Here is a 14,079-nt window from a genome sequence, read left to right on the forward strand (position 1 = left end):
GTGGACCGAACGCCCCAAGATTTCCAAAACTAAGAAAGTAGTTGTGTTTACAACCAAGAGCAATAAGGCTAAGGGGTTAGGATCATTGTACATGAGTGTCGTCTTACCATTGAATGATTAGTCACCTTTCTTTATAATGAAGTATTTTTGGAGTTTAAAATTCTTAAGAAATAATTTAAATTTGTGAACTATTTACAAGTTTAACGAATTTATTTCTTAAAAAAATGTTTGTATATTTGCTTAAAATCTGATTGAGTTGGTGTGAGTTTTTTTTTTTATTGAATTATTAAATAAGTAAATTTGTATATAATCGGATAGAAAAAGATTTAAGTAGAAAGAATATTAAGATATCTTTATCTACTTGAATTTTAAATAAAGAAGTGATTTATTTTGATGAAAAGGAAGAACTAATTAGTGAAAATTATCATTTATCAAAATGTCTATTTGATAACTTTTTCTATATACCACCACATCATCAAAATCCTTATTTCTATATTAATAATAAAGATGATGTTTGATTTTATTTTATTATATTAAAACCTTTTTATTTTTTTAATTATTTTGGCATTTTGTTTGTGTTAACTTATTTTAAATTAAATAAGTTTTAAATCTTTACTTTGACTATTTAGGAATGTTTTAAATTTTAAAATTATATTTAAATGTTTCATATATCGTGTGTTTGTATTATATAATTTAAAATTAATTTATCTTTTAAATTAAATTGGAATCATATATGTTGCATTATATATATTCAAAAAGCATAGGATCTCAGAATAGAATACTGAAATATTTTAAAATCAAAATTTATTGTTCCATTAAAAAAAACCAAAACACCATCTAAGACAGAATTGATAACCTTGTTCTATCTTATACAATTTTATTTTTAATTTTTCACAAAAACCAACATAACAGCTGTGAAACAAGAATTCATGGACAGACCTACTTAATGCTGAAAGCAAAAATTTCCAGGATTTGGCAGACATATTAGAAGTTAATGTACAGGCATGTGCCTTGTGTCATCACATATTTATCATTTTCTTGAATGGGTAAGACATTGAGATTCTTACAGTTCATCGATCGATCGAGCTAATTAATTTTTGTTTCAACTTGTAAGAAAGTGGTTCCCAAAATGACATGGAAGTTAGATGTCTTTGTTGACGATTATGCATCATCATGGCTGGTCATCCTCTTAAAAGTTTAAGGATCCTAAGGAATAAATTTTCAGGATATTTTCTAAGACCTGCATAGTTTGTGGATGACCTGCATATTGCTTTGCCTGTAATTAATGATATTAAAATTTATACAACAAAGTGGAAAGGCCACTAACACTAGTATGAGCAGCAGGAATGGTATCGGTGATGGTAGCAGATATATAATCTGCAAAGACACAGACAAGAGACAACTCAATCATCCTCGTCTATTTTTTTCGAAGCTAAATTACTCATAGCATGTTGTACTTCATCGTTATTAAAATCATGAGCTAACTTGTAAAATTATATAATTTTATGAGTCAATTTGTATTATCTGATTTGCTCCTCCCATTCTAATTTCATGATCCTCTCCTCTAGGTTAATGATTCTAAAGAGGGCTACCAAGCAAGAAAGTAGTGAAGAAGAAGAAAAACAGAAGAAGATTTCCTTTGTTTTTATATGAATAATTGGTCGGACGGTTCTAGATTTTCCAGAATCCAGTCAACTAGTTATGTGATTCAAGGCTTTCAACATTTTTTATCTTTTGGTTCCGTAATTTCCTGCATTTGCTACGTTACAATCCGCAATTTGAAATAAATGACTTTAATTCCTTGCCTGCTTTTGGTTCGGTATATCAAATTTACTATGATATTATTTTATAACTGTGCTTTATTTGCTCCCACTTGTATCAAAAGTTACAAGTCATCATATGTGGGACTTGGTTCAATAAATTTCAAATTCATAATATAATAAAATATTACTTACGATGCAATAAGTCTAAATACTTCTGAGTTTGTAATTATTTTTTTAGTATTTATTTTTTTCTAAATTAATATACATTTAGAGTTGTAGTTATACTATAATATTAATAATTATGGGATGATTAGTTAAGTTGATGACTAGTAAAATAAGTTGAGGTTTCCTGAAACTCCGCTGCTTGCTTTGATCTATGCTCAGCTGGAAATGAAGGACTTTCAAAGTGAATATGACTCATTTCAAGATTGACAATTTGAAATTAAATATAACCAAGTTAAAAAGCAAGTTGATGATTTTAGTGAAGTTTTAGATTATCTTTCATCTAATGATTAGATAACTGATAGAAAAAAACATGATGGTTCATCAAATATTGATTTGTTTGGTGTCATTGACAGTGTAACACGAAAAAAAAGATAAAAAAAATGAAAGTGACAATGAAGAGATTTCTAATGATACTGAAATAAAGAGTCATGGGATTGAAGATGATTTAGAGATTCAAAATAATATCAATCCATATAATTCAAGTAGTTTTGATTTAAATATTATTAATAATATTGATGTTAATAATAGTAGTAGCTCTAATGTTCACAATATCGGTATTGGTACTAGTAGTAGCAATAATAATCTTCTAGATGATAATGATCTTGATGAATGTTTTAGGTGTGAAAATTTGATAAATTATAATCTGAACAAAATAAATAAAATACCGAATAGATTAAATAAAAAAATTTCAGGTATTGTAAATGAATAAAATAAAATAAAAGAGAAGGTGTTGTTGTATAAATTAAATAAAAAAAAAGAATTGAGACAAAAATAAACAATCCTATGCCTTCGTAACATGTATTCCTTGGTAGCAATCAGCTCACCTAACTATTGATTTCCTATTCATTTGTAGGTTGTATCCTGTTGAAGAGTGTGACATACATGCGGATATTTTGACAGCAGCATGATTGGGGATGTACTTTCTAACTAAGGTTGTCATGACACCCTTGATTGCATAGAAAATGATGTCGATTTCCTAGCATTTTCAAGCTTTGCCTAAAGCTTCCATGGCTCATAAAAATCTATCTCTTCTGAATGTAAGCAGCCAAATGGTTTTGCTTTATGGGTATGATGTCAGATCCGATGTAAGGATGCATGTTCCAGCTCTTTCAATGGCTGAGAGTTTTTTGACACTGGGCAGTCTAGACACTTGAGCTACATGGCCTTGGCTAACATCTTGAAAAAGTTCCTTAAAATAGATCTTTTTTTATATAGCTTTTGGAAATCAGCATGTTCTTTGGAATGTTGAGCAATAACTTTGGCACCTATATTTCTCAAGTTCATTTAATTGAATTAAAAAAGAAAAAGAAAAAAAAGGTAACAAATGACTGGAAAAGCAGCTTAGGAGCTGGCGTCTGGGCTGCTGCAGGGCAATTGGTATACCATTAATGCATAAAGAATGGTGCCAGGAGTTTAATTGTTTTGGCGACAACCATTTTCTAACACTGCAAGAGGGTAGGTATCTGATTATTAATGGAACGCCTATATTCTACAAGTTCACCATGGTTCATGACTCTTTTTGTCCATTCCACAGTTGCCCTCCACTTCTCTTTCTCACTGCGTTGGTAACTTTTGATCAATGGCCGTGGTGACACTGTGTTTTCTGACTTGTAAGACAGTTTTTGAGCTCTGTGTAATTTTGTCACTTGTGTCTGACTGACTGAAGTTGACCAAGTGCTAGCAACGGAAGCAACCAGCCAACTACTAGTCATCCTAACCAACATGAGAGACGGCATGAGTTTTTTCTTGGAATCACTCTTCTTTCACCCCACTCGTGTACAGCAGAGACTGGTCGTTAACAGCTCAGAGCAGGATGAACGGCTGCTTTCTGGTCTCTAAAAATATCTCCCATGGCAAAAGTGCAGAAGAACCCTCGCATCCTCTGCCCTAAATCGTTTCCTAACTGGGGCTGACGGGAGAGTAAATGCACTTAACTATTATAGCAAACTTATGACGACTTGAAGAGCTTCACCTTTTCAATCTCTAAGTTGCACATGCCAAAAACTCCTTGGATGAGATCACTGTCATGGCATTAACGCCAGCCACTTAAATGTTGACGACTTGCTGCTCATCTCTCGTTTCCTGAGCTCGATATTCCACCATGGTTTCGTCGAGTGATTTGGTAGGCTCTTGCCATAACTGTTAGACGATTAGGGTGGTCAGTGGCCAAAGTTTATGCTGACTTTAGTCTCATGCCAAACAGAAAGGACACAGTGTACTTGGCTGAAGAGACGGAGAAAAAACCATAATATAAATCTATTTTTATGATAATTTTAAAATAAATTTATATTTAAAAAAAAAAACATGTCACTTCCATCTCCGTATCTCCAGTATTCATGTTTAATTAACTCTATTTTAAGCTGGTGCTTCAATAAATCAGTCTATCAGATGAATATGTTCTTAAAAAGAAAAAATGTTAGATGGTTTTCAGCTACTACTCACAGAGCATTGATGGTAGGGCATGAGGTGTCACATTATCTGACTGGGACAAAAATATTTCACTTCACTTGCTAGACCTATAAATACCGCACACCACGTTGAGTTTTCAATGCACCAACCATCAAAAAGAGATGGGCTCTTCTCCATTACTCTCTTTCCTTGTTCTCACTTCTCTGGTGGTGTTGTTCGTCACCCCTTCCCATTCTTCAGAGTACGATGTTGTTCAGGAACCAGCGCCTCCTGTTACGTCCAGGAAAATCTCTCGCAATTCTGAGAAAGTTACAATGTCTTTATATTATGAATCTCTTTGTCCATATTGCAGCAGTTTCATTGCAGGTCCCCTAGCTCAGGTCCTGGAGACTGATCTCATGACCATTCTCAATCTCAGACTGGTTCCATGGGGAAATGCTATTCTCGACTCCAACAATACCATTGAGTGTCAGGTTGCAATTTCCATCTTCAGTATTGTTCTTTCTTTTTGTTTCTTGTTCTTTCCATTGTTTGATCAATCACCTTTTACTTTGGTATTTTGCAGCATGGGGAAGATGAATGCTATCTGAACATCATACAAGCTTGTGCCATCAACCTCTGGCCTGATTTGGTAAAACCTGCTCTCTCTGATAAATACTTAACTGTGAACAGAAATAAACATGGTGAAAAAACAAGCATTTATTGTAATTTAGAAGATACAATTCAGCCACAGAATGAAATTGATCTTCAGTTAATTAATATGCAGAAGAAGCACTTTGATTTCATCAAGTGTATCGAAAAGCAATATAAAGCTCCTGATAGATATGGAGCAGAAGAATCCTGGGAAGTATGTTCTGGTATATTGAGACTGTCTACACAATCCATCAAGAAATGCTATGACAGTGGACATGGAAAAGAGGTTTGGTTCATCCACTGATCACATTTTATTTGATTAAAAAAAAAATTAGATTTGCTTGCCTGGAATTCAGACAAGCCTGAAGGTAGGCGATTCAAATTTTCAAGAAGGTGGTGCGCAGTTTTGGATGCAAAGTTACTTGCTATGGTTCTTGGCTTCTTTAAGCACTTTTTCCTGTCGTTCAACTTGTATAATGAAGCATACTGCATTCTAAGTTTAAATGCTAGAACTGATGTTTCAAGTAAATAAACATGCAGCTTGTCCTACAAAATGGCAAAGAAACAGATCATCTCAGACCACCTCACAAATACGTGCCATGGGTGGTAGTAGATGATACACCTCTCCTTGATGTCAGTCACAACCCTTCTACGATCTCTATTCCCCTCTGAACAATATCCTTGTTTGTGTTTATTTATTTATATATTTATTTTTTTAATGCAGGACTATGGGAGTTTCATTCACTATGTTTGCAAGGCATACAAAGGCAAGTCTTTGCCCAAGACTTGCAGTTCACATCCCAACACCTCAATTAACAAGGACACCTCACTCCAATCAGTCTGTCATGCAAGCGAAGCGAGGTCAGGTGACAGTTCAGGGAAGCACCAGATGAAGATGGAACCCCTTGCATGATTATTATGCATGCATCCTTTTATTATAGAATAAAATAAAGGGAGTATGTACCTATGGCTTTCAATTTTCCAGGCATGGTTCTTGCACAAGGAACTCCCCAGGTGGATTCCTGTAGTTCATAAACCATAGGGTGATGTAATTAGTGGTTCTGCAAGCATATAAACGAAAGGGAAAATGCATTTAATAAAGTTCCACTCCATGTGCTGTGATTTCGTAGCTTTCATCCAGAAAAATCATATCAACATTCTCCTTTTCTCCATTCTTTTGAGAAAAATATTAGCCTTTTTTGATAATGAATAGAATAGCAGGGAAACAAGGTTTATAAACAATCACATTTCATTGCTGCAACAAAAGTGAACATACAAACACTAGAATGCAATGCCTCACAAGAGCACCATCACATCTGAAGGGACGAAAGCCAAATACATTCAACAAAAGAAGACCACCTCCTACAAAATAAGTGACCAAGTATATTACAGAAAGACGCATTAAAACCAAGTAGAAGCACACAAGCCAGCTGAAGATATCCAAACATCTATTGCTTATTTATCATCTCCCAGATGCTCTGACATATTTCAAATGAACTTATCTTTGTCGGATCAAATTCAAATTTCTCAACAGCCTTGTTATCTCTATGCACAATATCTATAACCAATATTAAGGACAGTCAACCTTCCACAATTAGCAAACAGCATTGAACCTGAAAGAAAGACACCCAATACGAAGAAAGAATTTCAACACAATAAAAAAAAAAAAACAAAACAAAAATAAATCCATGTGGGTCGAATGTAATATAAAGGATACGGCCAGAGATTTTGGAGTGATCATCCAAGTCCGGGATGATATTAGTCACAGATGCATACATTGAAAGCATCCTCCTGCAAGCACAAACAAAAATGGGAAGCATTACTAGGTATCACACAGTCATCAACACCTCGTCTTTGCAATACTTATTAAAAAAACAAATGCACATTAGAAGATTCAATATTCACAACTGGGATTGAACACAAAGACTTTAAAAGAAATAAACAATCGAAATCAATCTTCTGCATTACCAGTTAATCAAGCTACTAATAACATATAATCATTTTCGGTACGCGCAAAAAGATAACACAATCACAATTTTCTTTCCAAACAGTTCAAGTAACACATAGTAATCAATTCTTTCTTTCTATCTACCAGGTATGAAGAAATACTCACTCTGCTCTGAGCTCATCTTTCTCGTTTTTCTTCATATTTCGCTTTCGTTCCTCAAAAGAAACCCGTTGACACTCCAAATCACTAATCTCATTGTTGATCACTGTGTTTAAACAAAAAAAACCAATAATCAATTCCCAGTACCACCAAAAAAATAATAACAAATAATTATCCAAAACAACTCAAGTAAAGTACTTATCTGAGCTCCTCCGTAAGAGCAGCTTCTTTTTGAAGCTCCACTTCCAATTCCTGCTCCAGAATCTCCATGTCGGCATCGGAAACAACTTCCGCTTTCGCCTTCTCCGTTTTCTTCTTGCATTCTTCTATCTTTTTCTCATAATCTGCTCCAAATTGCTAAAACCAATCAGATCTACAAAAAAAAAATTACAAATTAAATTTAAAATTATCAAACAGAGACCTTCGATTAGGGTTTTGGAGTCGTTGAATTCAGCATCGCAAGAGGATTTGAGAGAGTGTGACTGTTGAAGACAGTGACTCAAGTTGTTAATGTCTCTTTGATCCTTTAAAACGGCGACGAGATCGTCGCTGAATGAGATTAGTTTCTCTACGTCGATTTTTCCAGAGAAATCCCCCATTTCTTTTTTTTTTTAGGGTTTCTGTAAGATACTGTGAAGTGTTCGAATTTTCGAAACTTGTTTTGTTGAAGAAAGCGGAAGGATAAGAGAGGGAAAAACTCGAGAAATTAATTGTTTGATTAAAAATTGGGAAACGATGTCGTTTCATGGGTCACATTCGACCTTTTGTTGATGAATTAATTAAAGAATTTAGGTGAAAAAGATAACTGTAAATAAAGAACAAAAATATATTATATAGATTTTTGGAAATCTTTTTATATAATTCTAAAATAAAATTTCATTAGTTGATGATACTAAGAGACAAAAAAAGAATTCCTAGCAGAAAATTACCACCTTTTCTTTTAACAAATTAAATTTAATTGAAGGAAATTATAAAACAATGAAATTTAATATACTAGTTTTAAAAAAAGAAAGACTTCTTCAATTTTTTCTATATTATAGATTTAATGTGATCTAATTACCCAATATAACAAAACAAATAAAAGAGAAAATTTTTAGTTTACTTAAATAGTAAAATTAGAGGAATTTATAACCCCGGGCTACTTTTTAACCTTAATAAAATTTATTATGGGTGATCATTTTCGGTTCGGTTCAGTTTTTATTAAAAACAATAACCAAACCGAAATTTAAAAAAAAACCGAAATCGGTTCAAACCGACCGGTTTCGGTTCGATTCTGTTTTTTAGGACAAAAACCGATTCAAATCGGTTTTTTCCTGTTTGGCTCGGTTTTTTCCCGGTTTGGCTCGGTTTTTTTTTGTTTGGGTTCAGTTCGGTTTCAGGCTTATAAAACTGAACCAATCGGTTTTTTTAAATTTTAATCTGTTTTTTTTTTCACAATTCAATTTTTTTGATTATTTTTTTCCGATTTTCTCAGTTTAATCGGTTTTTCAGTTTTTTTGCTTACCCCTAAAATTTATCATGTCGTTAAAAAATTATGTTTCTTTCTTTAAAATATTTTTATATATATCTAGAAGGGGTTTTTTTAAATTATCTAAAAGAAAATATTCTCCATTAACATGTTATTAAATAAAAAAATAGTAAAATTGCACCGAACAAGTAAGAATAACACTATCACATATTTTTTTAATCATTTAATAGATTCATGAGCATGGAGTTCTTTTTTCATATATAATTATAAAACTCCAAAACATTTTTTCTTCAAAATTAAAAAAAAAAAAAAACATAAAATTAGAAGGAGAATTAAGAAAATAATTATTAAATCAACTAAGAAAACTGAAAATATTGCATCCTCCATCATCGATGCCCTTTTTATACAAAACAGAATTCTTCCCTGAGCTAGACAAACATTTCTCTTCTACAGTTAGAACTTAGAAGTAATGAATCTATGCAACATGGAGTAATAAATTTATTATTTTTATATTTACTTGAAAAATAATTTTTAATTTTTCTAGCTTTAATTTCTCCATGTAGAAACTCTGACTAACGGAGTTGATTTCCACTCTAAAATCATCTCATTTCCCAGGTCTCCCCCGATCTTTACTCCATAAGAACTTTGCTTGCCTCCCACCATTTCTCTAGCTTCCTCCAGGTTCACTCTGCTCACCCTCCATCCTTCTAACCCATTTCCCAGCTCAAGATTGCAACCTTGCTTCATCTCCACCCACTTTTGGTACCAATCCTGGGAAGAGATGTAAGGTGCCACGAACAGACACTCCAATGCCATTCTTGCTTCTGTGAGATGAACTGGGAATTTGGACTCGATTGAATCAAGCAGGGCTTTGTAATGCGCCATATGCCCTTCGAAAAATGATCCGAAATCGGAACTGTTTTTCAAGTTTTCACAGGAATCGCCATCACCAAAAGTAATAATTCCCCTGCTGCTGGAGTTGCAGAAGGCAGAATTGGCCAACAAGGCTTTGGCTACCCTTAGGAACTGTTCAACAAGCTGTCTGCTCCTTGCCCTTCCCATGTGTGGAAGTCTGAGCATGCTGTTGAAGACTAACCATTCTTTCCCAACACCTCTTTTATTTGCCTTCTTTTCCTCACTCGCCAAATCTTCAATTCCCATCTCCTCTACCTTCAAGTTTAGACCAAAGTATCTTGCATGATCAAGAAGTCTCCTTTTCGCCGCATCGAAACTCCAGACCATGGGAGCCCAATTGCAGTCATCCTTTTTCCATTTTATTGCTGTCAATCTCACTGCCTTTTGTTGGTGTGCCAAGGCCTCAATCAATGGAGGCCATTGAATGCCTTCCCCAAGATCGAAGTCCACTATGTGTATTGTCTCTGCATCAGCTGGAATAGCTTCAAGGATTGCTGAATTGGCAGCAAAGTGAGCAAATCTTCCATATGGGAAAATTTGGTAGAATGCCCTGAAAGCTGCCTCAAAATTCCTGCAGGATTCTCGTTTTATATAATCCCCTTGCTTCTCAAGATCTTGGCATAGATTAAAGGCGAGACACTCAAAGGCTTCACCAGCTGGGCTAACTTTCTCACTTACACATCTCATGATCACATCTGCAAGCTCACTCTGTCCTCCATCCATGGCTTCTCCATAAGCCTTGAGTAAATGAAAGAGACTCACTTGATTTTCAAGCTGTAGCTCTTCCCCTGGTAATTCAAGTGTTGACTGTGGAATTGGTGTGGTGTCCATGGATGCTTCACTTGATTTTATTGAAGGGTTAGGACTCCAAACATTTTCCCCTTCACTGGATAGCTCCCGTGAAGAAGAATTTCCCTCGCTCTCACAGAATATAAGCTCCATTTCCTTGATGAGATTAGGCTCAAAGCCCTTCATCAAAAAATCTTCAACGCAAGGTACCTGGACTTGGAAGTCATCAGAAGAAGCTGGGGATTGGACAGACTGATCACCGTTGAAAACTGCAGGAAACATTGAGGAAATATCATAGATATCCTCATTGTTGGCAAACGAAGAAGAGAATTGACAGGCATCAACATACGCATCCATGTCAGTACCATAGAAACCAAGTTGGTCAAGATTAGCTGAGCTTATGACCCTGTAGAATGGCCATGAAGACTGGAAAACTTCTGGTTGCATCATCTTTAATTTTGATGAAAGGTTCAATTAAATGTTAGGTAGAAAACAAGAGTTAATTTGTTGTTGCTGCTTCTGATCAATTTTTAGCACAAGATTAGTGGGTATTTATACAAAGATTAGAGAACAATATAGAGACAGATTAGCATAATAGAATATGATAGCAGGAAATGAACATTAAATTAAAAAAATAAATGGTCCTGCCAATCATTCTCAGAGGCTTTCTATAGAGTTTTATTCCTATCAACTTACCAACCGAGCCTTCCTTTCTTTGTATTTGTAGCCTCTTAAAGACATAGTATATTCTTCATGCATATCCATTTATTTAGATACTACTATTTTAATCCAAGAGATTAGGTTCACTAATAATTTAAATTTCGAAGTAATTACCTTACACTATAATTACTTTGTCTTGCACGTAAATACACACACACTAATATTTCCAACGGGGCAACATTTCCCAGCCTTTTCCTTAATTCTTCCCACCTAGATGTGTAAGATTTAATCTATTCTCTTGGAAGAAAGCAAGGTAATGGAGTATATAATGCAGAATATCCATATCTTTGAAGGGAGCTTAGATTGTATTGGAATAATTATTTTTTAAAGTGTTTTTTTTTTTAAATCAAAATAATATTTTATTATATATAAATATCGACTTTTTTATTCACGGTTATATTTTTTACTTGATATAAAAAAATACATTAATAACATCTATACATTAATTTTTTTATGTTATAAAAAAATTATTCAATCTGCAACAAGACGAGTTAAATTGAGGCATTAACACTTTATTTTTTTGTATTTATTGACGCATATGATTCTTAATATATTTAATTAAATTCATGCATAGACTTTTTTATTTATAAATAGAATTACAAAAATATATTTGAAAAACTTGTATATTTAATTTTTTATTAAAAAGAATTATCCCACCAATAGTAAAATATGGGTAGAATAGGCATTACAATTGGTTCAATATGTGAAGCAACAGGCCACATGGGGAAAGGTGATTTCATACGATCCTTCAAACGCCTACTTGTGTATTGTTTTTAGTGTTTATAAATTAAATTTCTTGGGGGTAATTTATTCAAACAAATTAGACCTCTTCCACGAGCCTTGGAGTCATCAAAATATTTTCCTACTAAGAAAAGACAAGCAAATATACAGTAAATTTCTTCTGGGTCTGATATATATATAAGCTACATTATTAATTACTTTGATGAGTTAATTTATTACGGTGGAATGAGACTAGCTACGTGTTTTTAATTACTTTGATGAGTTAATCTATTCTCTTGGAAGAAAGCAAGGTAATGGAGTATATAATGCAGAATATCCATATCTTTGAAGGGAGCTTAGATTACGATTGGGAGTATTAAAATAGTTATTTTTTAAAGTTTTTTTTTTCAAAAAAAAGTATTAAAAAAATATTTTATTATATATAAAAATCAATTTTTTTATTCACAGTTATATTTTTTACTTGATATAAAAAAACATGCTAATAATTCCTGCACATTAATTCTTTTGTATTATAAAAAAATTATTCGATCTGCAGCGAGAGACGAGTTAAATTGAGGCATCAACATTTTATTTTTTGTATTTATTGATGCATATAGTTCTTAATATATTTAATTAAATTTATGCATAGGCTTTTTTATTTATAAATAGAATTAAAAAAATATATTTGAAAAGCTTTTATATTTATTTTTTTATTAAAAAGAATTATCCGAACTATAGTCAAATATGGGTAGAATAATGAATACATAGAGAAGGATTACAATTGGTTCAATATGGGAAGCAACGGGCCACATGGGGAAAGGTGATTTCATACGATCCTTCAAACGCCTACTCGTGTATTGTTTTTAATGTTTATAAATTAAATTTCTTGGGGTAATTTATTCAAACAAATTAGACCTCTTCCACGAGCCTTGGAGTCATCAAAATATTTTCCTACTAAGAAAAGACAAGCAAATATACAGTAAATTTCTTCTGGGGTCTGATATATATATAAGCTACATTATTAATTACTTTGATGAGTTAATTTTTTATGGCATCAATTATTAAACTCGATATAAAACTTTGGTTATAAATAGAGTCACTTGATGTAGGTTAATAAAAAATTATTTTTAATAAAATTAAAATAAAATTGTTTTAAAAAAGTTAATAATTTTAGTTGCGTCATGGGTTAACTTGAGAGTGAATGGGGTTAAAAAAAATTAAATTCGATCTAGATTAGAAGACAGATTAGTCGAGTCACAAGTTAACTTGTGAAATAGTGTTTAATATCAATATTTCTACATGAATTTGTAAATGTATAGAGTTCAATATCACTAAACTAAAAAAAAATTATGAATTGTAAATTGATAAATATTGAAATTGATGACTCATAATTTAATTGAACGTTTTTATGAACACTTCTTTGCATTTTTTTGGCACTTAACATTTCAAAGATGGACGCAACTTCATGTAAATTTCTCGTTGTTTTAAGCTTTTGTCTTTTCATGCTCCCCACGTGATTGCGTTCTAACAACACATTTATTGGATAATCATTAAATTAAAATGAAAATCACATCTAAACACACAAAGATTTGCTTGAACACTTTAACCACTCAAAGTGGCATAAAATTTATAAATTAATTATTTACTAATCGGGTGTTCAAGCCGAGTCAACCGGATTGTAAATTAATTACTAAATCTTCTGCATTTAACTAGGTTAATTTCAAAATCAATTTAAATCAGTTTCCGATCATATGGATTTATTCATCCAGTGGACCAACCAAGCTCGGATTAAATAACTATAATATAGTTTTTTTCAGGGCGTGCGTGCGAAATGCTATGTAGTTGAGTGAGGAACGTCTCTGCCAAATAATTTTGTCATTTCTTTGACTTTATAGACCAATGAGAGAAGAAGCCTTGTCATGAATAGTGCCATAATATGTAACCTAATAACTGCCGTGACTCTTTCTTCCTGCTTCCACTGCCACCATACGGGATCTTTCCCTGTTGCTTTAAGTCGGACATGCTTTGTTTCCACACACAATGGATAAGCATCGACTTGCTGATTAATTCATTTATTTAGCAAATAAAACCATTCTTAATTTGATTGACCAATACCATTCCTTGTACGATAATTATGATTGCGATTGATTAATTTTCAATAAACATGTTTTCCGATACTTTATATTTTAAAAATATAATAATTCCATTAGAAATCATTTACAAATTTTTTTTTACTACAAGACAATAATTAATATCCATCCTATGTTTCTAAGATTTGTTGGGACTCTTTTGCTTTTTTAAAAAAGAAAAAAACAAATGTGGTGGATATT

General features: G+C 32.8%; 3 protein-coding genes across 4 annotated transcripts; 1 reads left to right on the plus strand and 2 right to left on the minus strand.

Annotated features, from left to right (window-relative positions):
- Window positions 1-4,321: 4,321 nt before the first annotated feature.
- On the minus strand, window positions 4,322-7,818 carry LOC7460384 (kinetochore protein SPC24 homolog). Of its 2 annotated transcripts, XR_008057665.1 has the most exons (7): window positions 7,559-7,818; window positions 7,339-7,481; window positions 7,144-7,244; window positions 6,748-6,821; window positions 6,307-6,588; window positions 5,995-6,052; window positions 4,322-5,059 (listed from the first exon to the last, which is right to left on the minus strand). XR_008057665.1 is itself a non-coding variant. In XM_052448190.1 (5 exons), the coding sequence occupies exons 1-5, from the start codon at window positions 7,734-7,736 to the stop codon at window positions 6,479-6,481; spliced, it is 606 nt and encodes a 201-aa protein (XP_052304150.1). In that variant the 5' UTR covers window positions 7,737-7,818; the 3' UTR covers window positions 6,262-6,478. The 2 variants fall into 2 exon arrangements, 1 of the variants encoding a protein (XP_052304150.1); XM_052448190.1 differs by lacking the exons at window positions 4,322-5,059; window positions 5,995-6,052 and having other exon boundaries at window positions 6,262-6,588.
- Window positions 4,559-6,140, plus strand: LOC7460383 (gamma-interferon-responsive lysosomal thiol protein). Its single transcript, XM_002322975.4, has 5 exons — window positions 4,559-4,870; window positions 4,963-5,028; window positions 5,164-5,316; window positions 5,571-5,663; window positions 5,755-6,140. The coding sequence occupies exons 1-5, from the start codon at window positions 4,559-4,561 to the stop codon at window positions 5,941-5,943; spliced, it is 813 nt and encodes a 270-aa protein (XP_002323011.2). The 3' UTR covers window positions 5,944-6,140.
- A 1,119-nt stretch (window positions 7,819-8,937) lies between the features above and the next one.
- LOC7466096 (protein NODULATION SIGNALING PATHWAY 2) lies at window positions 8,938-10,998 on the minus strand. The gene has a single exon (XM_002323568.4). It carries the CDS (start codon window positions 10,757-10,759, stop codon window positions 9,152-9,154), a length of 1,608 nt encoding a protein of 535 aa, XP_002323604.4. The 5' UTR covers window positions 10,760-10,998; the 3' UTR covers window positions 8,938-9,151.
- Between the last annotated feature and the right edge of the window lie 3,081 nt (window positions 10,999-14,079).

The sequence above is a fragment of the Populus trichocarpa genome, chromosome 16 (assembly GCF_000002775.5).
Source record: "Populus trichocarpa isolate Nisqually-1 chromosome 16, P.trichocarpa_v4.1, whole genome shotgun sequence".
NCBI classification, from domain to species: domain Eukaryota; kingdom Viridiplantae; phylum Streptophyta; class Magnoliopsida; order Malpighiales; family Salicaceae; genus Populus; species Populus trichocarpa.

What these genes read in the sequence shown, in the direction of transcription:
- LOC7460383 (XM_002322975.4), top strand. Translation starts at nt 4,559, where the DNA reads ATGGGCTCTTCTCCATTACTCTCTTTCCTTGTTCTCACTTCTCTGGTG. An exon ending in ACAATACCATTGAGTGTCAG is followed by an intron (nt 4,871 to 4,962) that starts GTTGCAATTTCC and finishes GGTATTTTGCAG; the next exon opens with CATGGGGAAGATGAATGCTA. An exon ending in TCAACCTCTGGCCTGATTTG is followed by an intron (nt 5,029 to 5,163) that starts GTAAAACCTGCT and finishes ATTAATATGCAG; the next exon opens with AAGAAGCACTTTGATTTCAT.
- LOC7460384 (XM_052448190.1), bottom strand. Translation starts at nt 7,736, where the DNA reads ATGGGGGATTTCTCTGGAAAAATCGACGTAGAGAAACTAATCTCATTC. An exon ending in AAAGATGAGCTCAGAGCAGA is followed by an intron (nt 6,822 to 7,143) that starts GTGAGTATTTCT and finishes TTGTGCTTGCAG; the next exon opens with GAGGATGCTTTCAATGTATG. An exon ending in TCACTCCAAAATCTCTGGCC is followed by an intron (nt 6,589 to 6,747) that starts GTATCCTTTATA and finishes TATTGGTTATAG; the next exon opens with ATATTGTGCATAGAGATAAC.
- LOC7466096 (XM_002323568.4), bottom strand. Translation starts at nt 10,759, where the DNA reads ATGATGCAACCAGAAGTTTTCCAGTCTTCATGGCCATTCTACAGGGTC.